The sequence below is a fragment of the Balaenoptera ricei genome, chromosome 19, assembly GCF_028023285.1.
Source record: "Balaenoptera ricei isolate mBalRic1 chromosome 19, mBalRic1.hap2, whole genome shotgun sequence".
Taxonomy (NCBI): domain Eukaryota; kingdom Metazoa; phylum Chordata; class Mammalia; order Artiodactyla; family Balaenopteridae; genus Balaenoptera; species Balaenoptera ricei.
In genome coordinates this window covers 27,671,155-27,695,465 of record NC_082657.1, presented here as the reverse complement: position 1 = coordinate 27,695,465, position 24,311 = coordinate 27,671,155, and the positions used below count along the sequence as shown (strand labels likewise).

General features: G+C 36.7%; 1 protein-coding gene across 3 annotated transcripts in view; it reads right to left on the bottom strand.

The window, feature by feature from the left end:
- PHKB (phosphorylase kinase regulatory subunit beta) overlaps nt 1-24,311 on the bottom strand; it is a 198,863-nt gene that overhangs the window by 83,891 nt on the left and 90,661 nt on the right. For all 3 annotated transcript variants that reach the window (XM_059906033.1, XM_059906034.1, XM_059906035.1), the window contains 5 exons: nt 17,241-17,336; nt 14,899-15,096; nt 12,386-12,443; nt 11,768-11,845; nt 2,570-2,728 (listed from right to left, as the gene is read on the bottom strand). In XM_059906033.1, the coding sequence (XP_059762016.1) occupies nt 2,570-2,728; nt 11,768-11,845; nt 12,386-12,443; nt 14,899-15,096; nt 17,241-17,336 (589 nt within the window). The remainder of the gene's footprint in view (nt 1-2,569; nt 2,729-11,767; nt 11,846-12,385; nt 12,444-14,898; nt 15,097-17,240; nt 17,337-24,311) is intronic.

Sequence of the window (24,311 nt, the reverse complement as noted above, 5' to 3'; positions counted from 1 at the left end):
GAAGACAGTGTTTCCTAACACTAAATTCTAAAAGAGATTTCTGAGATGGAGCATTTTTTATGGGGCACTGACCAGAATGAGGGCAATGTCTTCAACTGCTGTTGTACTATAAGCATGGAAGCCCTTTTCACGTGGTAGTTCCTTGTTTATGATTTATTTACCTATTTTATAGCAAACACTGATTTTCTAAAAGTCTAAATTTTCTAAAGAAAAAAATTTACTGTAATAATTAACTATTTTCTAAGAACACAATGGATAGTTCAGGCCTTGGGCCAGGAAACAGCATATTGAGTCTTTTTGCTCTAACATAAAAGTCACATAGTTTTGTCGTATAATTATTCACTAAGGCATACATAGAGCAAAATATTATTAAATTCCACCAATTACAAACTGGACTTAATTAGTGAAAGCCATATATTACAGAATATTTTTCAAGATTTACTGTTCTATTATGCTCATGTAATTCCAATTAATTGCCCACAAAATGTTGTTAAGCAGATATCCAACTGAGGCTCCTTAATGAATAAATAAGACTTTGTTAGTAAACGTGGTGTGTGGAATCTTAATAACATCCATAGAAGTTTGATGGTTCTTGGGCGGGGGACAGTTATACAATAGTCAAGAGCAACTAAATGATTCAGTCTTCTGAGACCTTATTCATTTTAACCAGTGAGTTGTTAACCAGATGACACACAGCTAGGTCAGAGTGCTAATTAATATGCAGCATCTCTTTTTCTAGCAGAAGATAAGTATGTGGTTTCGTAGTCTGCAATACACCTACTCATGTCCTCTACTGCCTTTTTAGAAGTGCAGCAGGCAAAAGAGAAACTGTTTCTTTGAAGGCTCTTTCTTATTCAAAACGGTCATAAAACAGAGATGAAGGCATGACCTGGATTATTTCTGTTCACTCTAGTCTTAACATAAGAAAATGCTACCTACACTCAAAATTTGTCTACATTCAATACATTTATTTTGGAGTAAGGAAGGTCCAATGTTTTGTTACTGACTGATATTGTATTCAATCTTTTTTTTTTTTAAAGCTCAATCTGCTTATGTAGAATATGGTCAATTCTGCATTCCCAATTCATTAGCCTTGATTTTATCCAGAGGCTTTATTCAAATAGCAATCTTTCTAGCTGTATCAACCCCAAGCTGGATATACGGCAAAAAGCAGGATGAAGAAGGTTTAGATCTCAAATCCCATATCCCAGGTACCAGTTTTCAGTCTCAGACTCAAAGAAAAATTTCATCATGCTCATTCGTTTCCAAGTGTAGTATACAGAAACTTAAGATTCTGATGTGAAAATTCTTGTCCTTAGATTTGGTTAACCACTCCTCTGCCAAAATATGTTTTATTTAGCTGATTATCAACAAGGCTTCTTTGTATTCATGCTAATAAGATGGAAATAAAATTCTAACCAGAGACAACCTTACCAACTTGGCTTGATTCTAAGAAAACTACCTTATGTATGTTATTTTTTTCTTTTGGAAAATCTTAAAGCAAAACCTGCGTAAATAATATCAACTCCTTATCAAAGAGCTGTCCCTTTAAAGAAGAAAATTTTCTACAGGTTCTTAAATTAGCATTAAGTATACATGGAGACGCAGAAAATATAGTTAGGAAATGAGCAAACTGAAAACAGCATTAACTTTATCTTCTCTTCTTTGAATAGCTTCTGTCTGCTCTTATATATCATTTGTGTAAAGCTTGAATTGGAAATCTGGACTTTGAAATATTCTTCCCTAATGGAATGTAAAAAGAACCAAAGATAATTATTCTTACAGCACAAACAAATTTAGCTTTTATGCAGTAATACTAAGAACAACAAAGACAATAACAGTATTTCACACAGTAAGCAGTTCTTTTAGTGCAGGTACAGTATTTACAGTCAGCTTGTTTCATAATCTGCTTGCCATAAAAGAATTCTGACTATTATGATAACCTTTTTGATGGAAATGCTAATAATATTAAAAATTTTAGCAAGGAATGGTACAGCAAGATGCATAATGCTTTTTTGTGTGCATTAAATTAACCTTCATTTCAATGTATCCAAAGATACTTCAGCTGAAGTTTTAGGAGAAGCTGAAAAACAATTCTTCAAAGAATTATGAATAATGGCTCCATTATGCCTCCACCTCACTGAGTAAACTGCCAACATGTATTTATTGGAAAGAAGAGAACTTTGAGACATCTGATTCCTTTTGACAAGTGGTTTACTAGAGGTATGACCAAGCATGCTTGTTATACTAAATCACAATTGTATTCCATTTATAAAAGAGACTCAAAGTTTCCATAGCCTTCTGCTAGCACCCTATCTACTAAGCTGAATGCAGCCCCAAATGATCATAGTGGTACCCACACCTATTTGACCTTCTTCCCAGAAACGTCCATCATCATTCAGTGCAATAGACGTATTAATGTACTTTTCCATGCTAAGAAACTCCCCCAAGACCTCTTAACAGCATGAAACACCCAAACCCAAAAAGAATGTCAATGTCAACAAAGACATACTTATTTCTAAAGACTCGATAATAAGAAAAAAAACTGTTCCCAATCTTCTTCACTTACCCAGGAGTTTTGCGATGACATAAAGGGCTTGTCCCCAAAGAAACAGTTTTCCATCACGGCCACAGTTGCTAGGAAATCGCTTCTGACTACCAGGGTTTCTTTTTTCATATTCTACAAAATCAGCTGGCACAGAGTAGTACTTTGGTATGACAGGATGACCTATGGAGTTTAAAAATAAATATTTAAAATGTAACAAATCCGTATCCTCCTCAAATTTTCCCTTCAAAAACTACAATGATTACAAAGCAGAAAGAGAGAAAGTTGTCCAATAGGATAGGAAAATTTGAGTCTTTTCAGAAATTCCCAGTGAAAAATGTGGGAAAAGCTTCTTTACTTTAAAACTAATTTGACAGGATACGTTATATGTTAGCCAACAATGTGTACATAATCTCTCTTTTAACAACATTTAACACCTTCAAATGAATCAATAAATATACAGTATGCAAATAAGTAGAGTCATAGAAGAAGCTATTTTTAATAGGATTAGTCTGTGGAAGCTTTACAAATGAGATACTGTGTAATCTTAAATGAAGAATTATAACCCTGAGCGATTGCTTAGAGCAAAGAAATCCCCATTTTAAACATTAAGCCCATTATCTACTATTCAAAATCACTGAAGAGAAAAAAAAATCCATCTTCCCCCTGTGACCAACTCATTTAAAAATATTTCTTGGTAGAAACTAAAAATTATTTTAAGACTAGAATCTTTGTGGATGATGTAAAGGGAGAAAAACCAACATTCTAATACAGTGCTACAGAAGACTTTTTGTAATATCATCCCACACTGAACTTAATTTGTCTAGTAATACTACACAGATTTCCCTAAAATTTGCTTCTTTCTTCACGCATCAATCAATAGTGATATTTGTGTCTAAAACCAGTGAAAAGGTCTATGATACACAGAGAATAGTCTGAACATCACTCTTTCAACATAATGAAGCCTAAAGTGTGATACACAGACTACCACCTCAATGCATCAATGATCTACCACTGAATACTAAAAGATCTGATTCAAGGGATTTTAAATATATTCATTACAACATTCATTACATGATTTCTCACATTGGACAAGTGGTTATTTGGGGCATAAAGACAAAAAACTGGTTTTAAACATTAATATTTATTTGAAATTTAATGTATATCCATAAACATTTTGCTACTATAACATTACAAGGATTTTAAAGGGTGAGCATATAGTATAAAGTATTTACTCTAAGATACTGTGGAAAACCCTAAAGAATATCATAAACTTCGTGTGAGACAGGAATAGGGCCCACTGCTGTGATTGCCAGTTTGTGCATCATGTCTGTAAGACCACCCATTTTTTTTTTTTTACTCAACACACCATAATTTTTAACTTTCAGATAAATAGGTCGTCAAAGCTGTTCAGTCATGAGAATATTTTATTATTTTACTAATACTTCCAAACACCAAAGATATTTGGAACGTCTCCTTTGGAATTCTTTCGAGAATTAGTTTTCTAGCCATACGAAAAAACTCAGTTATGTTCCTTTATGGCCCTTGCTGGTGTTTAACTGAAACCAATATATTACTTGTAAGTCTGGACCTTTTGACCGTTTCTAAAATATTAAATCCATCCTCACAGGATGACATTTTAGAACCATGGTAGACATTCAAATTAATGTGCAAAAAGCCCTGAAAACATCTCCAAAGAGGAGGTCAAAATATTCTTGGCAACGGTAGTACCCTTAGGCTAGGGCAGAGCCTTCCCAACTGGCCCTCTGAAGGGGGCAGCACTCATTTCTGGTGACATGGATAAAAATCAGTCACTTTATATTATTGTCACATTACATACAGTGAAGGAGTATTACAGTAGGTAATAGATGAAGAACCTCTGCCCACCTGGCAAACTACTGTGTAGTAACTATAGCCATGACCACTTAAAATTCATCTCCCTCTCCATCACCTTGCCTAATGAACTCCTTTCATAAAAACAAGTTTATTATAACAAATTAAGAGATTATTCTTTCTAATTCGTTTGCAGCCCCATTCATTTTTTCATTTGAATATAAATTATTCTATTTAGAAAGGAATTATTTATACATTTCAAAGGAACATTAAGGGAATACTGGTAGAAAGAATTTCTTGAAAAAGCATTCCTGGGGGCGCTTCAAGATGGTGCAGGACTAAGACGTGGAGATCACCTTCCTCCCCACAAATACATCAAAAATACATCTACATGTGGAACAACTCCTACAGAACACCTACTGAACGTTGGCAGAAGACCTCAGACTTCCCCAAAGACAAGAAACTCCCCATGTACCTGGGTAGGGCAAAAGAAAAAAGAAAAAACAGAGACAAAAGAATAGGGATGGAACTTGCACCTCAGGGAGGGAGCTGTGAAGGAGGAAGTTTCCACACACTAGGAAGCCCTTTCACTGGTGGAGACGGGGGGTTGCGGGGGGAAGCTTCGGAGCCATGGAGGAGAGCACAGCAACCGGGGTGCAGAGGGCAAAGCGGAGAGATTCCCATGCAGAGGATCACTGCCAACTGGCACTCACCAGCCTGAGAGGCTTGTCTGCTCACCCCCCAGGAAGGGTGGGGGCTGGGAGCTGAGGCTCCGGCTTCAGAGGTCAGACCTCAGGGAGAGGGCTGGGGTTGGCTGCGTGAACACAGCCTGAGGGGGCTAGCGCACCACAGCTAGATGAGAAGGAGTCTGGGAAAAAGTCTGGAACTGCCTAAGGGTGCGCGAGGAGAGGGGATTCAGAGCACCACCTAAACAAGCTTCAGAGACAGGTACAAGCCGTGACTATCAGTGCAGACACCAGAGATGGGCATGAAACGATAACACTGCTACTGCAGCCACCAAGAAGCCTGTGTGCAAGCACAGGTCACTATCCACACCTCCCCCCACCGGAAGCCTGTGCAGCCCGCCACTGCCAGGGTCCCATGATCCAGGGACAACTTCCCCGGGAGAACGCATGGTGCACCACAGGCTGCTGCAACATCCTGCTGGCCTCTGCCGCCACAGGCTCACCCCGCATTCCGTACCCCTCCCTCTCCTCAGCCTAAGTGAGCCAGAGCCCCCTAATCAGCTGCTACGTTAACGCCCTCCTGTCTGGGAGGGGAAAAGATGCCCTCAGGCAACCTACATGCAGAGGCAGGACCAAAACCAAAGCTGAAGCCCAGGAGCTGTGCGAACAAAGAAGAAAAAGGGAAATTTCTCCCTGCAGCCTCAGGAGCAGCGGATTAAATCCCCACAGTCAACTTGATGAACCCTGCATCCATGGAATACCTAAATAGACAACGAATCATCCCAAAATTCAGGTGGTGCACTTTGGGAGCAACTGTACAATTAGGGTTTGCTGTCTGCAACTGACTTGTTTCTGATTTTTATGCTTACCCCAGTATAGTTTTTAGCGCTTCATATCATGGGTGGATTTGTTTATTGGTTTGGTCGCTCTATTCCTTTTTTTTTAAATTACTTAAAAAAATTTTTTTTATTTTAATATTTTTAAATATTAATTTATCGATCTATCTATCTATCTATTTATTAATTTATTTAAATTTTCTTTCTTTTTCTCTCGTACTCTTCTGAGCCGTGTGGCTGACAGGATCTTGGTGCTCTGGCCTGGTGTCAGGCCTGAGCCTCTGAGGTGGGAGAGCTGAGTTCAGTACATTGGACCACCAGAGACCTCCTGACCCCACGTAATATCAATCGGCGAGAGCTATCCCAGAGATCTCCGTCTCAACGCTAACACCCAGCTCCACTAACAGCCAGCAAGCTCCAGTGCTGGACACCCCATACCAAACTAGCAAGACAGGAACACAACCCCACCCATTAGCAGAGAGGCTGCCTAAAACCATCCTAAGTTCACAGATACCCCAAAACACACCACCGAACGCAGCCCTGCCCACAGGAAACACAAGATCCAGCCCCACCCACCAAAACACAGGCACCAGTCCCCTCCACCAGGAAGCCTACACAAGCCCCTGAACCAACCTTACCCACTGGGGGCAGACATCAAAAGCAATGGGAACTAAAAACCTGCAGCCTGCAAAAAGGACACCCCAAACACAGTAAGTTAAACAAAATGAGAAGACAGAGAAATATGCAGCAGATGAAGGAGCAAGGCAAAAACCCACCAGACCAAACAAATGAAGAGGAAATAGGCAGTCTAACTGAAAAAGAATTCAGAGTAATGATAGTAAAGATGATCCAAAATCGTGGAAATAGAATGGAGAAAATATAGGAAACGTTTAACAAGGACCTACAAGAACTAAAGAGCAAACAAACAATGATGAACAACACAATAAATGAAATAAAAAATTCTCTAGAAGGAATCCATAGCAGAAACACTGAGGCAGAAGAACGGATAAGAGACCTGGAAGATAAAATAGTGGAAATAACTACTGCAGACCAGAATAAAGAAAAAGCAATGAAAAGAATTGAGGACAGTCTCAGAAACCTCTGAAACAGCATTAAATGCACCAACATTCAAATTATAGGGGTCCCAGAAGAAGAAGAGAAAAAGAAAGGGACGGAGAAAATATTTGAAGAGATTATAGTTGAAAACTTCCCTAACATGGGAAAGGAAATAGCCACCCAAGTCCAGGAAGTGCAGAGTCCCAAACAGGATAAATCCAAGGAGAAACACGCCAAGACATATTACTCAAACTATCAAAAATTAAATACAAAGAAAAAATATTAAAAGCAGCAAGGAAAGAGCAACAAATAACACACAAGGGAATCCCCATAAGGTTAACAGCTGATCTTTCAGCAGAAACTGCAAGCCAGAAAGGAGTGGCAGGACATATTTAAAGTGATGAAAGGGAAAAACCTACAACCAAGATTACTCTACCTCACAAGGATCTCATTCAGATTCGATGGAGAAATTAAAACCTTTACAGACAAGCAAAAGCTAAGAGAATTCAGCACCACCAAACCAGCTTTACAACAAAGGCTAAAGGAACTTCTCTAGGCAGGAAACACAAGAGAAGGAAAAGACCTACAGTAACAAACCAAAACAATTAAGAAAATGGTAATAGGAACATACATATCGATAATTACCTTAAATGTAAATTGATTAAATTCTCCAACCAAAAGACATAGACTGGCTGAATGGATACAAAAACAAGACCCATATATATGCTGTCTACAAGAGACCCACTTCAGACCTAGGAACACATACAGACTGAAAGTGAGGGGATGGAAAAAGATATTCCATGCAAATGGAAATCAAAAGAAACCTGGAGTAGCAATTCTCATATGAGACAAAATAGACTTTAAAATAAAGACTGTTACAAGAGACAAAGAAGGACACTACATAATGATCAAGGTGTCAATCCAAGAATAAGATATAACAATTGTAAATATTTACGCAACCAATATAGGAGCACCTCAATACATAAGTCAAGTGCTAACAGCCATACGAGGGGAAATTGACAGTAACACAATCATAGTAGGGGACTTTAACACCCCACTTTCACCAATGGACAGATCATCCAAACTGAAAATAAATAAGGAAACACAAGCTTTAAATGATACATTAAGCAAGATGGACTTAATAGATATTTATAGGACATTCCATCCAAAAACAACAGAATACACTTTCTTCTCAAGTGCTCATGGAACATTCTCCAGGATAGATCATATCTTGGGTCACAAATCAAGCCTTGGTAAATTTAAAAAAATTGAAATCATATCAGGAATCTTTTCCAACCACAACGCTATGAGACTAGATATCGATTACAGGAAAAAATTTGTAAAAAATACAAACACATGGAAGCTAAACAATACACTACTAAATAACTAAGAGATCACTGAAGAAATCAAAGAGGAAATCAAAAGATACCTATAAACAAATGACAATGAAAATACTACAACCCAAAACACATGGGATGCATCAAAAGCAGTTCTAAGAGGGAAGTTTATAGAAATACAATCCTACCTCAAGAAACAAGAAACATCTCAAATAAACAACCTAACCTTACACCAAAGCAATTAGAGAAAGAAGAACAAAAAAACCCCAAAGTTAGCGGAAGATAAGAAATCATAAAGATCAGATCAGAAGTAAACACAAAACAAATGAAGGAAATGATAGCAAATATCAATAAAACTAAAAGCTGGTTCTTTGAGACGATAAACAAAATTGATAAACCATTAGCTAGATGCATCAAGAAAAAAAGGGAGAAGACTCAAATCAACAGACTTAGAAATGAAAAAGGAGAAGTAACAACTGACACTGCAGAAAAACAAAGGATCATGAGAGATAACTACAACCAACTCTATGCCAATAAAATGGACAACCTGGAAGAAATGGACAAATTCTTAGAAAAGCACAACCTTCTGAGACTGAGCCAGGAAGAAATAGAAAATATAAACAGACCAATCACAAGCACTGAAAGTGAGGCTGTGATTAAAAATCTTCCAACAAACAAAAGCCCAGGACCAGATGGCTTCACAGGCGAATTCTATCAGATATTTAGAAAAGAGCTAACACCTTTCCTTCTCAAACTTTTCCAAAATATAACAGAGGGAGGACACTCTGAAACTCATTCTACAAGGCCACCATCACCGATACCAAAAGGAGACAAAGCTGTCACAAAAAAAGAAAACTACAGGCCAATATCACTGATGAACACAGATGCAAAAATCCTCAACAAAATACTAGCAAACAGAATCCAACAGGACATTAAAAGATCATACACCATGATCAAGAGGGGTTTATCCCAGGCATGCAAGGATTCTTCAATATATGCAAATCAATCAATGTGATACACCATATTTACAAATTGAAGGAGAGAAACCATATGATCATCTCAATAGATGTAGAAAAAGCTTTCAACAAAATTCAACACCCATTTACGAGAAAAACTCTCCAGAAAGTGGGCACAGAGGGAACCTACTTCAACATAATAAAGGACATATATGACAAACATACAGCCTGCATCGTTCTCAGTCGTGAAAAACTGAAACCATTTCCTCTAAGATCAGGTACAAGACAAGGTTGCCCAATCTCACCACTATTATTCAACATAGTTTTGGAAGTTTTAGCCACAGCAATTAGAGAAGAAAAATAAATAAAAGGAATCCAAATTAGAAAAGAAGAAGTAAAACTGTCACTGTTTACAGATGACATGATACTATACATAGAGAATCCCAAAGATGCTACTAGCAAACTACTAGAGCTAATCAATGAATTTGGTAAAGTAGCAGGATACAAAATTAACACACAGAAATCTCTTGCATTCTTATACACTAGTGATGAAAAATCTGAAAGAGAAATTAAGGAAACACTCCCATTTACCACTGCAACTAAAAGAATAAAACACCTCGGAATAAACCTACCTAAGGAGACAAAAGACCTGTATGCAGAAACCTATGAGAAACTGATGAAAGAAATTAAAGATGATACAAACAGATGGAGAGATATTCCATGTTCTTGGATTGGAAGAAGCAACATTGTGAAAATGACTCTACTACCCAAAGCAATCTACAGATTCAATGCAATCCCTATCAAACTACCAATGGTATTTTTCACGGAACTAGAACAAAAATTTCACAATTTGTATGGAAACACAAAAGACCCCAAATAGCCAAAGCAATCTTGAGAAAGAAAAACGGAGCTGGAGGAATCAGGCTCTCTGACTTCAGACTATACTATAAAGCTACAGTAATCAAGACAGTATGGTACTGGCACAAAAACAGAAATATAGCTCAGTGGAATAGAAAACAAAGCCCAGAGATAAACCCATGCACATATGGTCACCTTATCTTTGATAAAGCAGGCAAGAATATACAATGGAGAAAAGACAGCCTCTTTAATAACTGGTGCTGGGAAAACTGGACAGCTATATGTAAAAGAATGAAATTAGAACACTCCCTAACACCATACACAAAAATAAGCTCAAAATGGATCAAAGACTTAAATGTAAGACCAGACACTTAGAGGAAAACATAGGAAGAACAGTCTTTGACATAAACCACAGCAAGATCCTTTTTGACCCACCTCCTAGAAAAATGGAAATAAAAACAAAAATAAGCAAATGGGACCTAATGAAACTTAAAAGCTTAAAAGCACAGCAAAGGAAACCATAAACAGGACAAAAAGAGAACCCTCAGAATGGGAGAAAATATTTGCAAACGAAGCAACGGACAAAGGATTAATCTCCAAAATATACAAGCAGCTCATGCAGCTTACTATCAAAAAAACAAACAACTCAATCCAAAAATGGGCAGAAGACCTAAATAGACATTTCTACAAAGAAGATATACAGATTGCCAACAGACACATGAAAGAATGCTCAACATCACTAATCATTAGAGAAATACAAATCAAAACTACAATGAGGTATTACCTCACATCGGTCAGAATGGCCATCATCAAAAAATCTACAAATAATAAATGCTGGAGAGGGTGTGGAGAAAAGGGAATCTTATTGCACTTTTGGTGGGAATATAAATTGATACAGCCACTATGGAAAACAGTATGGAGGTTCCTTAAAAAACCTAAAAATAGAACTACCCTATGACCCAGCAATCCCACTACTGGACATATACCCTGAGAAAACCATAATTCAAAAAGAGTCATGTACCACAATTTTCACTGAAGCACTGTTTACAATAGCCAGGACATGGAAGCAAGCTAAGTGTCCATTGACAGGTGAATGGATAAAGAAGATGTGGCATATATGTATAATGGAATATTACTCAGCCATAAAAAGAAATGATACTGAGTTATTTGTAGTGAGGTGGAAGGACCTAGAGTCTGTCATACAGAGTAAAGTAAGTGAGAAAAAGAAAAACAAATATGGTATGCTAACACATATATATGGACTCTAAAAAAAAAAAAAAAGGTTCTGATGAACCTAGGGGAAGGATAGGAATAAAGATGCAGATGTAGAGAATGGACTTGAGGACACGGGGAGGGGGAAGGGTAAGATGGGACGAAGTGAGAGACTTGCATTTACATATATACGCTACCAAATGTAAAATAGATAGCTAGTGGAAAGCAGCCGCATAGCACAGGGAGATCAGGTCTGTGCTTTGTGACCACCTAGAGGGGTGGGATAGGGAGGGTGGGAGGGAGACGCAAGAAGGAGGGGATATGGGGATATATGTATACATACAGCTGATTCAGTTTGTTATACAGCAGAAACTAACAGAACATTTTAAAGCAATTATATTCCAATAAAGATGTAAAAAAAAAAAAAAAAAGGAAAAGCATACTACACCTTCTGTTGTCTGATGAAGTACTGGAGTCAGAAGATCCTGATATTCTTTTACTTGCTTGGGGTTGCCTCTAAAAACACCTAAAATGTAAAATATAAAATCCAATAGCATTTGAGCTAAATAAGCACCACAGAAATTTTACCTTAGAAAAAAATTTACCCAATTGTAATTATTCTGGTATTTTTCTATGTAAATAATAAACAAAGGTAATGCAAATAAATGCATATGATGGTTTTCCAAGAAATTGATTTGAGAAATGTTAGCATTTAGAATTGAAAACTGAATTTTAATTGAAATTTCTCTATGCTTAAGTATAAATATTATAGACATTTACAATGTCACAAATTACAGTATTCATAATTTGTATTCACAAAAGTTCTTCTTTGTAAATATGAAAATATATTTGTATCATTTTAAAAATACTTCAAAGTATTTTTAAAATTCTTTAAATGATGTAACATTAACTCAGAAAGCAGAAAAGTAGCATATAAAAATGCAGAGTAGTTAACATCAATAAGTGCAATCTATTTTGCTAGGTGAAAGGAGTCATATTTTATTTCTTTTCTTCTTTAAACTAGTTATATCCTACAGTTTAAATTTCAGGAGAAAAGTTCACTCACCATCAATCATCATGTAAAGGAAAAATATGGGGAATTCACATTCAATTCCATCAAATAGCTAAAACAGAAAATAAAATATTAAAAATTTTCACCAACAATAATTTAGAACATGTATATTAGAGTAATTATATTAATTAGAACACTTACATCATTAGAATATACATACATAAAAATTTATTTATTGTAATAACAAAACTGGACTGATTTTCTAAGTAGTTTCGTTGTTCTTTAAAAAAGTTTTTCTCAGCATTCTTATTATTCAAAACCTCATTCATTTAATCCATCACAGAGTAGTCATTCATTCAATAAATATTTACTAAGTATTTAGTAATGCCTGGCATCAGCTAGACAGAGGGCTATGAAGACAAAAAGATAGAGAACCTGCTGTAGTGGGGAGACAGGCATGTAAATAAACAATTGCAGTATGTTACAAAATGTCTATACATGGTATATATATCAAGAACCAAGGGCATGAAGCATCTGAGCCTGCCCAGGGCGTCAGGAAAGGGTTTATAGGAAAGGAGATGCTTCAACTAATGCTTGATGGATTTCCCTGGGGAGATGAGCTAAGGGAACTCCATACAGAGAAGACAACAGTACAAACTAGAAATGCGTTAAAGAACGAAGTACGTTAAAGAAACTCACAGCAATTCAGTATTCCTGGAACAAGCAAGGAAGAAGCAGTGAAAGCTGAAGTCTAACAGGTGGGCCAGAACAGCCAGATCAGGGAGGGCCTGAGAAGTCAGGCTGAGAGACAAAAAGTTTGATCTGAAAGTGACAGGGTACCACTGAAGAGGATCAAATTTACTTGCTAGATGAACAGCTGGCAGTACTGAAGAGGGTTTTAGGATAAGAAAAAAGGAGACCAACTGTAAGGCTGCTGGGAACAATCCAAAGAGAAAGGATGTTAGCCTAAATCGATGTTTCTCAACTTCAGCACTATTGACGTTTTGGGCCAAATAGTTCTTTGCTGTGGGGGTTGTCCTGTGCACTGTGGGACAGTTAGTAGCATCCCTGGATTCTACCTTCCAGATGCCAGTAGCACCCACCAAGGTGTAACAACAAAAAATTTCTTCAAATATTGTCAAATGTCCCCTGCGGAGCAAAATCATTCCCGGCTGTGGATCACTCGCCTAAACGAAGCAGTTAATAGAGAAGAAGGGACAGTTTTTAAGATTTAAAGGTAGTTAAATTTGCCAGACTTGGTGAGTGACGTAGAAGGCTGAGTGAGAGGGAAGAGCCTAGGATGAATCTCAGGTTTGGGGCTTGGGCAGAAGGGTGAGGTGATCATAGGCAGACTGCAGCACATTCTAGTGAGGATGTCCAAAAGGCAGCTGGACACGTGGTAGGGCACTCGGGTGGAAGTATGAGTTACGGATAGAAATGTGGGATTAACAGTGATTGCTAGAGCTACGATTGCATGAATAGCATGAAAAGAGAATAGGACTGAAGATGGATTCCAGGAGACAAGCAAAGGATAAAGGGAGGCAGAAGAAGAGGAACCTGCAAAGGAGACTAAGAAAGATAGTGAGAGAACTAAGCAGAGACTTAGGAAGAGAATGGAGTCACAGAAAATGGAGGAGAACCTCCCGAGAGAGAACTTACTTAAGACACTCAAATGCCAATGAGAGGTTCAGTGAAATAAAGTTAGAAAGGCATCCACAATGATCCAGTGACATAAACCGAGTGAAGCCAACACAGCTACTGGGAAGTGTTGGGGACAGGAGCCAGATTATAAGGTAAAGGAGTAAGTAGAAGGCAAACAAGGAGCCACAACTAGAACACACCATGGTCTTCAGAAGTGTGACAACAAAGAGAGAGGCAATGGGAGGCAGATAGGGAGGGGTTTGGGGTTTTTTAAAATAATTTTCAACCTATCCCATTAAAGCAAAGTCTTCAGCAATGTGGATGGATGCTTACTTTTTTGGGGGGTGTTACAGTTTTCTGGGCAGCTTAAAAACAGCTAGAATAAACTTAGATATAGGATATGTATGTATATTTGAAATATAAAATCTTTAAAACCAAATATTTAGAGGAGTATATTTCAGAGGGAAGTGTCTAAGTGAAACAGAAAAAACAGCATTTGCTTAAAGATTGAAAATTCAATCACAAATAGATATTTTCTATTATATTAGACAAATGGTATACAGTAGGCAGGCAAAATACTGAAAGTGCAATAGAAAAATTACTCACCCAATGACTCAACATGGCCCAATGTGAGCAAATAGGCCTCAACAGCTAACACTTACCGAGTGCTTACTATGTGCCAAGCACCGTTCTAAGCACTTTTATATATATTAACTGATTTAATTCTCAAAAAAACCTTACTAATAGTAGGTACTAACATTATTTTATCAATGAAGAATATTAAACACAGAGAACTTAATTAACTTGCCCAAGGTCTGACAGCTAATAAGTGGCAGAGCCAGAATTCAAACCCAAGAAGTCTGCCTCCTGAATCAGTACTTTTGAACATTCTATTATGCTATCTGACATGGGATATTTTTTGATACCTTAATTTCAGCTGGTCTGTAGTAGCGTCTGTTAGGGTCTTCCAGTGATGTTCTATACCCATCTCTCAAGAAACGCTTAAATCCATATTTTCCTTTTAATTTTCTAACCACTTTATCAAGTGTTTGGCTAAAGAGAACTTCATCATCCAAGGCAAATGCAGGATAACTGATGCAGGGGAGCAGGGCAGCATCTGTGTTCTGGGGGCAATAAGAAAAAGAAGGGAAAGTGAGTGTCTGTCATCATATGATCAACACAGCCCAAAGAGAATCACAGAGATGAAAAGCCACTAAGGTTATTTAACTGACAGTGAGACTGCTGTGCTCCAAGGGACAGACAGATGTTTATATGGCATGGTTTAGTGAACCTTACAGAGGAGATAAAACTTCGTTCAATGATAAGGAGTATTTTCAAGGTTCAACACTGGACTCAAACTTTAGTACATTATTTCAGTCATTGTGTAAAAATTTAACACCACTAATTAGTCATTACAACTAGTCTGTCGTAACAATTTGTTTATAATAGTGAAAACCAGAAAACAATCTAAAGGTCCAACAATTAGCTGAGTAAACCAGCAGCCATTAAAATTTATATTATAGAAATGTTTACTAATATGGAAACATGTCCATTCAAAGAAACAGGTTAGCAAGCATTATGAACAATATTCCTCCAGTTTTGTAAAATAAAAATATTATATGTGCACATAAAAATACATGGAAACATACAAACCCAAATGATGTCACCCTAAGATTATAACTGAATGGTGGAATAATGAGTGGATATATTTTTACTATTTGCTTATTTGTGGATTCTGTTTGTCTTTTATCATAATCTTGTATTACTTCTATAAAATAGTTATTTTAAAATAATTAAATTGTTCCATTTTGGGTGTTTTCTAAGAATAGAGCCACAAATAACCCCTAGAAAAATCTGCAATCAGGTATTACATAGTCATTTAAGAGATTATCAGACAAAAGAAAAAGGTGAATCAAATGAGAGAAAAATAAGGAAAGCAGTTTTATTCAAAAGAAATTTAAATTATGAAAAATATTCTTCTACATTTCTAATACAGTAAGTCCCCTACATATGAACGAATTCTGTTCTGTGAGTATGTTTGTAAGTCCAATTTGTTTGTAAGTCCAACAAAGTTAGCCTAGGTACCTAACTAACACAATCTGCTATATAGCACTGTACTGTAATAGGTTGATAATACTTTTCACACAAATAATACATAAAAAACAAACGAACACGAAAAATAAAGAAAACATTTTTAATCTTACAGTATAGTACCTTGAAAAGTACAACAGCACAGTACAACAGCTGGCATACAGGGGCTGGCATCGAGTGAACAAGCAAGAATAGTTACTGACTAGAGGAGGGAGAGAAGGTGGGAGATGGTAGAGCTAATGGATCCTCAGCAATAGGAGACAGAGTGCAAGCTGCAATTGCACCCATAGGTTCTGGTTCTTTGCTGGATTAAATTCTATCTACCCTCTTGAAAAAATGGTCCAGTGATATCTGGGTAGTAGCTCTTTTTTTCTTGTCATAGATGACACGGTAGCAAGGGATTGCATTCTGAAAGGTTGCTGCAACCTTCGTGAACAATTCTACATTTGGGTCCTGTGCCTCAAAAACTAACAGTGCCTCCTCAAAGAAAATCCTCTTGCCATTTCCTGTGTCGTGAATCTCTTCAGTTCTTCAGTTACTTCTTCTTCCTCTTGTTGCTCCACTCTCTCAATTATTTTCACTTTTGTTTCCATCATTATCGCTTGGTGCTTTTTAGCAGTACCAACTACATCACTGCTGCTTTTAAGCTTGCTTCCAGACATCCTGGGCTTGAAATAAAGGTACTGTGCTACTGTACTCTATACAGTACTGTACAGTAAAGTACACAAAAGCACAACCACTTGTAGAGGATGCATGCACGTGACAATGTACACCAGACACGTGAGCTAAATCATGTGATTGGACCTGGGAACGCACATTCGCATCTTTGAAAGTTCGCAACTTGAAGGTTCGTGTGTAGGGGATTTACTGTATATAATATTCCATGACCAAAAAAAATTCATTTTGGCATAATGTTGCTACTCCCCCAAAGAGAAAAAAATATATCTAGTTCTCTACTGCTCTATGAAAACTCAAAGGACAAAGCAGCTTTCTCCACAGCTCTGCTCACTTCCTAAACATTGACCTCCCCAGGCCAGAGGAGTAAGCGGCAACATTCTCTCTTCTTATCTCTTCTGCCAACTTCTAACACTTTAGAGTACTTTCTTGGAAAAAGAAACAAAACTATGTAACAATCATAAACAACAGTTCATATTAATTTATTATAAAAATATCTCACATGAGATCTTGATTCTCTGGGTAACAGTGAGCACAAAGTTTGCCGGTTGCGATTGTGGGCATCAATATCCACAAATATAACTGACCAAGAACAGCCCTGGAATGAGAGAGAAAGAAAAATTTCCTAGATTAACATAAAAGAACTTGTAGAACATTGGGCAATTTGACTGAAATAAATTTCACATTATAAATCAATGTTACCTCAATTTACAAAAATAATAAAATTTAAAAAAAACAAAGACAAGCAAAAAAAATTTCACAAAAATATTAACATTGGTTGCATTTGAGAGTGGCATTACAGAAGATTTTAATTTTTTAAATACTTTCAGTATTTCTCAAATTTCTTGAAATAAACATTAATTTTATAATCATAAAAAAAGTTATTTTTCCATTTTTCCAATTTCTCCTTAGTTTTCTTAAAAATCAAAATGTATAGATTACAAGATAACTAATAAAGGATATTTATTTTAATAAAAGTAAAAAATCATTTAGCTAATACTTCTGACAAGGAAATAAGAACTAATTTGGATTCACAAAATCTGAATTGTATAGTCCTAATAAAGAATGATCAAACTAAATGAATTTAGATATCTAGAATTAGATACAAAAACTACTTGATTAAAATACGAAGACAAGAGAATCTCAAATAATAGTAATGTACATAATACTTACTAATATTCATTATGTGTCAGGCACTGTGTTTTATGCTGCACACGGATTATCTCATTTAATCCCCTTATGTAGATATTATTATACCCATTTTACAGAAAAGGATGCTAAATCTTAGTATAACAGAGGCAAGGGTTCAAAATCAAGTCTGACACAGAAGACCACACCTTGAACATTATATTATGCAATTTCCCACACTAAAAATTATCTTTCAAGTAAGAACCAAAACCTTGAATAAGAAAAAAAGTGTTAACAAAAAATGATAATTGGTCTGCTAACCAAGTTAAAAAAATTTATCAATACTATTTAGCCGTTAGTGCTTTCCATTTTCAATAGCATAGTTTTTAAATAAACATGGCTTTGTTCTTTTATTGGGGAGCTAGATATTTTGAAAACACAGAGAATGAAATTGGAATATGACTGCTTCCATTACAAGAGGATACTCAGAAAAATACATGGGGAAAGGAAGAAGAACACCATCACAAATTTTATGTTGCTTCATTACCTTCTAAATCTCATACCAATTCTCACCAACTTTAAAGATGCATTTGCCCTGAAGATAAAATACATTGACTGAAATTCAAAATCTAGTAGTACTAGGCCCTAGATCCAAACATCATACTCACTCTGTATATTTTTCCTGTTAACCCATGTTCATACATGAATATTAGCTCATAAAATAGAACTTCTCATTCATAATATTATTTCTTAAATTTCTTTTAACTCTGACAATAAGTGAACAAGGAATGAGTGAGGCTGTCTCTCAACCAGATCAGTTCTAAATTGTCTTTCTATGATTTGAAAGCCCCTACTTCTCATCTGTACTCACAAAATTGAGCCCAACAAACCTTCACGCAGTAGCTGCCAATGTCAGAGTAATGTGCCCTCTGCTTTGAGTAAAACAAGACAGAACATGACCTCTCCTCTCAAGGAGCTGACCCAGGTGATATACAGTCCTAAATCAGATAAATATTAAACAAAACAAAAAGACTGCACATGGCAACACATGACTATGTACCAGGTGAGTGGTTTAGATGAAAGAATAATAATAAGCCTCTAAAGTTAACAGGAGGAAAACAAAATAGGGACCTTGCGGTACTTCATGGAGAAGGTGAGGACCAGAACTAGGATCTGAATTTTGGGGGAAGGGGGAGCAAGTAGAGTGGTTGGAACAAGAGAGCAAAGAAATGAATGTGTATGTGATATTGGGAGCCAATGAATACACAAAATAACAGGACTTATAATTTACCCTTAGGCTGAAAATTAATAAAGTTAATTACATGTCAAATCAATCTGCCTTGAATTTAATTTTTTAAAAGATACAACAATCTAAGTAGGATAATTTATAAATAATGAAGTGAAATGGCATATATGGTAATTCTTGCCATTATTTGATTCATATAAACAGCCAACTTCTATTTTCTAGCCACAAATAAATCATTTATCTAGATTCACCAAAGTATTTGTTGAGGTCCCCTCCTCTGCCAGCCTCTAAGAAATAGGCACAAAAGGAAAAATTAATTTCATAATGCTATCATATTTTAACACTAAGATCAAAGGCTAATAAACTATATTGTCTGATTGTCACCTTAAAAAATATACCATGCTTTAGGTGTATGGCCCGGACTTAACAGAAGAATAAAATTCACCCAAGGCCATGGGCAGCTATTCCTATTCAGAAGCAAATTTTTTAAAACGTCATCAAGGAGACCTACATATGGAATTAATTATCACCTACTTTAAATTATCAGACACGTTCATTTTAGGCCTGCAAATTTCAAAGGAAGCTAGACATGTCTGCATCGCTTTGAACACTCTGCGTAATATGAGAAATCTTTCTAGTCATCACCTTTTAGATTCTGGCCTCAGCTCATTTGTCGGTATCTTGATTTCTCCAATTAAAGGCAGGAATATGGAAAGATGTTTTATATGTATATGTCACTCCAGAGTATCTTATTAACTTTGGATATTTTATTTTCATCTTTCACTTCCTGAAATTATCATAACTCTGCCATAATATCCTGACTCCACCTAAAGGGCACAGGTAAGACTGACAGTTCAAACTTTACTCCCAAACTGAGTTTCTGTAATTGTTTTCTAGTATACACATTACAAGATGATTCAACCTGACTTGAGTTCCAGTGAAGGGGAAGAGCTGCACTGAACCATCTACCCAGGCCTCCATGACCATAACAAACACTTTTGAGATGGTATCTATGGCCAAGGGTAACATCTATGACTCAGACAGGCTGGCACCTGAGACCTGGGACCCTTAGCTGCAGTGCCTGCACCTGGACAAATGTCTCCTCGAGCAACAAAATACAAAGAAACTATAAAGGACTAAAAATAACTGTGTGCATGAGCAGCTGGGCAAATTATGGACAAGATACAAAGAGACCAAAAACCCAACAGCCACTTCTGAAGAGCCGGAAGCAAAAGCAAAGTACTGCGCATGCCCCCTGCACACAACACCACCAAAGGGGTGGGCAAACCGCCTAAGGCACCTCTCCAGCCTGACCCCTGGACGCACCCCTACCCTCACGCCATATGAAGAACCAGTTCGCCTCCCACCCAGCAAGCAAGCGAGTGAGCAAGGGAACCTGTTACTTGTTCTCTCTCCCCCCTGCTGCAGCAGGGGCCCCAATAAAACCTTGCCTGAATTTCTTGTCTGGCCTCTGATCAATTCCTATTGATTAAGGAGGCCAAGAACCCTGGTAGGTAACATGACCGTAAGACGATCTCTTTAGTGTCAATTCAAAGTGAAATGATTTGAAGGATTGCCCAGGCCTTTCTTTTCCTCTTTAGACTTTTCTCTGAACCTGAGCTAATGGGCTTACTACCCTCATCTAGCATCAAAGAATAAAACAAGATAAAACTGATCAGTATATCTATTGTGTCAATACTATACATGACCTTTTCTGTTCTTCTGGAAACAAAAAAACAGCACCACGATCAGGACACTTTCTTACCTAGTCCAGCATTAGGCTGTCCTATAGCTCTGTGAGCAAGCCTAGAGACGTATTCTGCAGAAACGACACTTGCTGGTGGGAATTACCCCTCTACACCACGGCTGTGGTGGCGGTGGCCTGTAAATAGCCAACTTTTACTTACTGACCCGACAGCAGCTTCCAGTAGCCCTCACTAGAGGAAATCCTACTCACATATTGTTAAAGGGGTTTCCAACTACAGAGAGAGATGAACCTGAGGGTTAATTCTCAGGGTTTTAGAAGAGTAGAGCTGAGACTCAGACCCAGGAATCACAAAACTGTTGCTGATGTCTGTGACACGTGCTAACTATAAATTATGATTTATTTAAGTATTATCAAATATTTATATATCACTACATATATTGTCAAGTATTGCCATATACACACACACACACACAGATATATATATACACACACACACACACACACACACAGAGAAAATATTTGAAACCATGATGAAATAAGTGATTCTCATATTAAGGATTATATGAGTATGTTTCTAAATGCTCCAAATTAGCCTTTATTATAAAGTTATTTAAAAAATTAAGCCACTTGATCAAATTTTCTTCTTAGATATTTTCTCCCAAACAAAAATATGTTTTGAAAATAGTTTCGGAGTGAAGATTTAAATGATGAGTCCTTTTTCTTTAATAATAAGGCAAGTCTAACAATTTAAAAAAATAAGAAAGGAAGTGCAGGAACACATAATAACCAAAGCTAAAGGCTTATTCCACCCAACAATTTCCCATAAAAATAAAAATTAACTTTTGTCTTATACACCAAAGCACAAAAAGGGCAAAAGTTCAACAACTGGAAACCTCTTTCAGAAAGATCAATAATTAAGAAGAAAATGGTGTGGTCAAAAGGTACAAACTTCTAGTAAGTTCCAGGGATGTAATGTACAGCATATGTTTGAAAAGGTGCTAAGAGAGTAGGTCTTAAGAAAAAAAAGTTGTAAGTATGTGTGGTAATAGATGTTAACTAGACTTACTGTGGTGATCACTTCATAATATATATAAATATCATATCATTATGTTGTATACCTAAAACTAATACAATGTTGTTTCTTTTAAGTAAAAGTAACAAAAACCTGTCTATAAATTTTAGCCTTAATATGAGTGGATCACTCAAACTAAGACAAATTTTTAACTTGTGATATTCACTGAAGAGAATTATATACAATGTTTCTTTTTTAAAACAAAATAAATCAATTCACCCATTTCTCCTACCTCCCACATCCTGCCTCAGGCAACCACCAATCTGTTCCCTGTATCTGAGGTTTTGATTTTTTTTAAAGATTCCACATATAAGAGAGATCATACAGTATTTGTCTTTCTCTGTCTTATTTCACTTAGCATATTTTACTTAGCCCTAGCATAATGCCCTTAAGGTCCATCTATGTTGTCACAAATGGTAAGATTTCACTCCTTTTTATGACTGAATAATATTCCATTGTATGTATGCATACACCACAATTTCTTTATCCATTCATCCATTAATGGATACTTAAGGTTGTTTCCATATTGTGGCTAATATAAATAATGCAGCAATGAATCTGTATATTTTTTTCGGTATTATGGACATTTCAACAACATTAATTCTTCCAACCCATGAGCATGAAACATTTTTCCATTTATTTGTGTCTTCAATTTCTCTCATCAATTTCTTTTAGTTTTTAGAGTGCAGGTCTTTCACCTCTTTGATTAAATTTATTCCTAGGTATCTTGTTCTTTTTGATGCAATTGTAAATGGGATTGTATTCTTAATTTCTCTTTGATAGTTCATTATTAGTGTATAGAAATGCAACAGATTTTTGTGTATTGATTTGTATCCTGGAACTTTACTGAATTTGCTTATTAGTTCTTTAACAGTTTTCTGATGGAGTCTTTAGGGTTTTCTATATATAATATGTATATTCATGTCATATGCAAATCATGACAGTTTTACTTCTTCATTTCCAATTTTGGATGCCTTTTGTTTCTTTTTCTTACCTAATTTATCTGGCTAAGACTTCCTATCTGGCTAAGACTGGCTAATACTATATTGAATAAAAGTGGCAAGAGTGGGCATTATATTAGTGAAACTAATATAATGTTATATGTCAATGACATCTCAATAAAAAATTAAACTAAATTAAATTTAATTTAAAAAAGAAGAAAATGGCTTAAGAGTTTTCAAAGATAATACACAGCTTTTATCACTAAAGGTAGAAAGCATTTAAGGTCCAAGATTTCCTGTACTAATATCTTATATCCCAGATTCATTACCAAGTGCCTTTGGTTTAATTCCTGGTTCTGCCTCTCTGTTATGTGACCTATGAGAATCCACCTCAACTCTATTCATTTTGAGAGAAGGGCCTTTCCAGCCCTAAAGATCTGTGACTCTCTGAGTTGCCACCAACCGGGGATGCACTTTTTTTCGAAGCTCTAAATTAATTAAGTTAAAGATACATGATCAGCTCTTCCAAAACACGGTATCAATAGTCTTTAGAAATAATTGAGAATACTCATTAGACCTTAAATCCCTCAAGTCTTGAGGATGTTTCTTTAGGGCTTCACTTGAAAAAAAAAAAAACCTTTCTTCATCTCAGTTCTTTTTCCGGCCACTGACTTTTTTTTTCTGGCTGCGTTGGGTCTTCGTTGCTGCGCGCAGGCTTTCTCTAGTTGCGGTGAGTGGGGGCTACTCTTCGTTGCGGTGCACGGGAATCTCATTGAGGTAGCTTCTCTTGTTGTGGAGCACAGGCTCTAGTGTGCTGGCTTCAGTAGTTGTGGCTCATGAGCTCTAGAGCGCAGGCTCAGTACTTGTGGCGTTCGGGCTTAGTTGCTCCGCGGTATGTGGGATCTTCCCGGACCAGGGCTCAAACCCGTGTCCCCTGCATTGGCAGGCGGATTCTTAACCATTGCGCCACCAGGGAAGTCCCCGGCCACTGACTTTTAATTAGACCACAGATCTTTTAAGTACATGGAGTGATATTATAAAATGATTAAACACTAAAAACATCACACGCACTTTTAAATGTGCTATTGTTTAGCAAGTACATTTTTAAGTTAACTGCTGTAGAGGTGGGAATTTTAACATTTTCAAAGTCAGGTCTCTGTAATTCTCCACATCGGAAACAAAGACAAAAGGGAATTTGTAAAACTAGGATACTCTGATACTATCAAAAAAATTGGCAGATGGAGAGGCCCTACTTGCCAAATGTGACATCTGTGTGGCTAAAGGAATAAGACCTTATTTGTCTATATTTCTACCTGAAATAATCAAGAAATAGTCAAGTCAGCAAACATTCTGTGCACAGCTCTGCTGGAAACAGACATGAACTAAACAAGGTCAAATGTTAACTCTGCTGAGAGCAGTTGTTCTCAACCTTGGGTGCACGTTAGAATTCCCGGGCAGTTTAGAAAAATCTCAACACC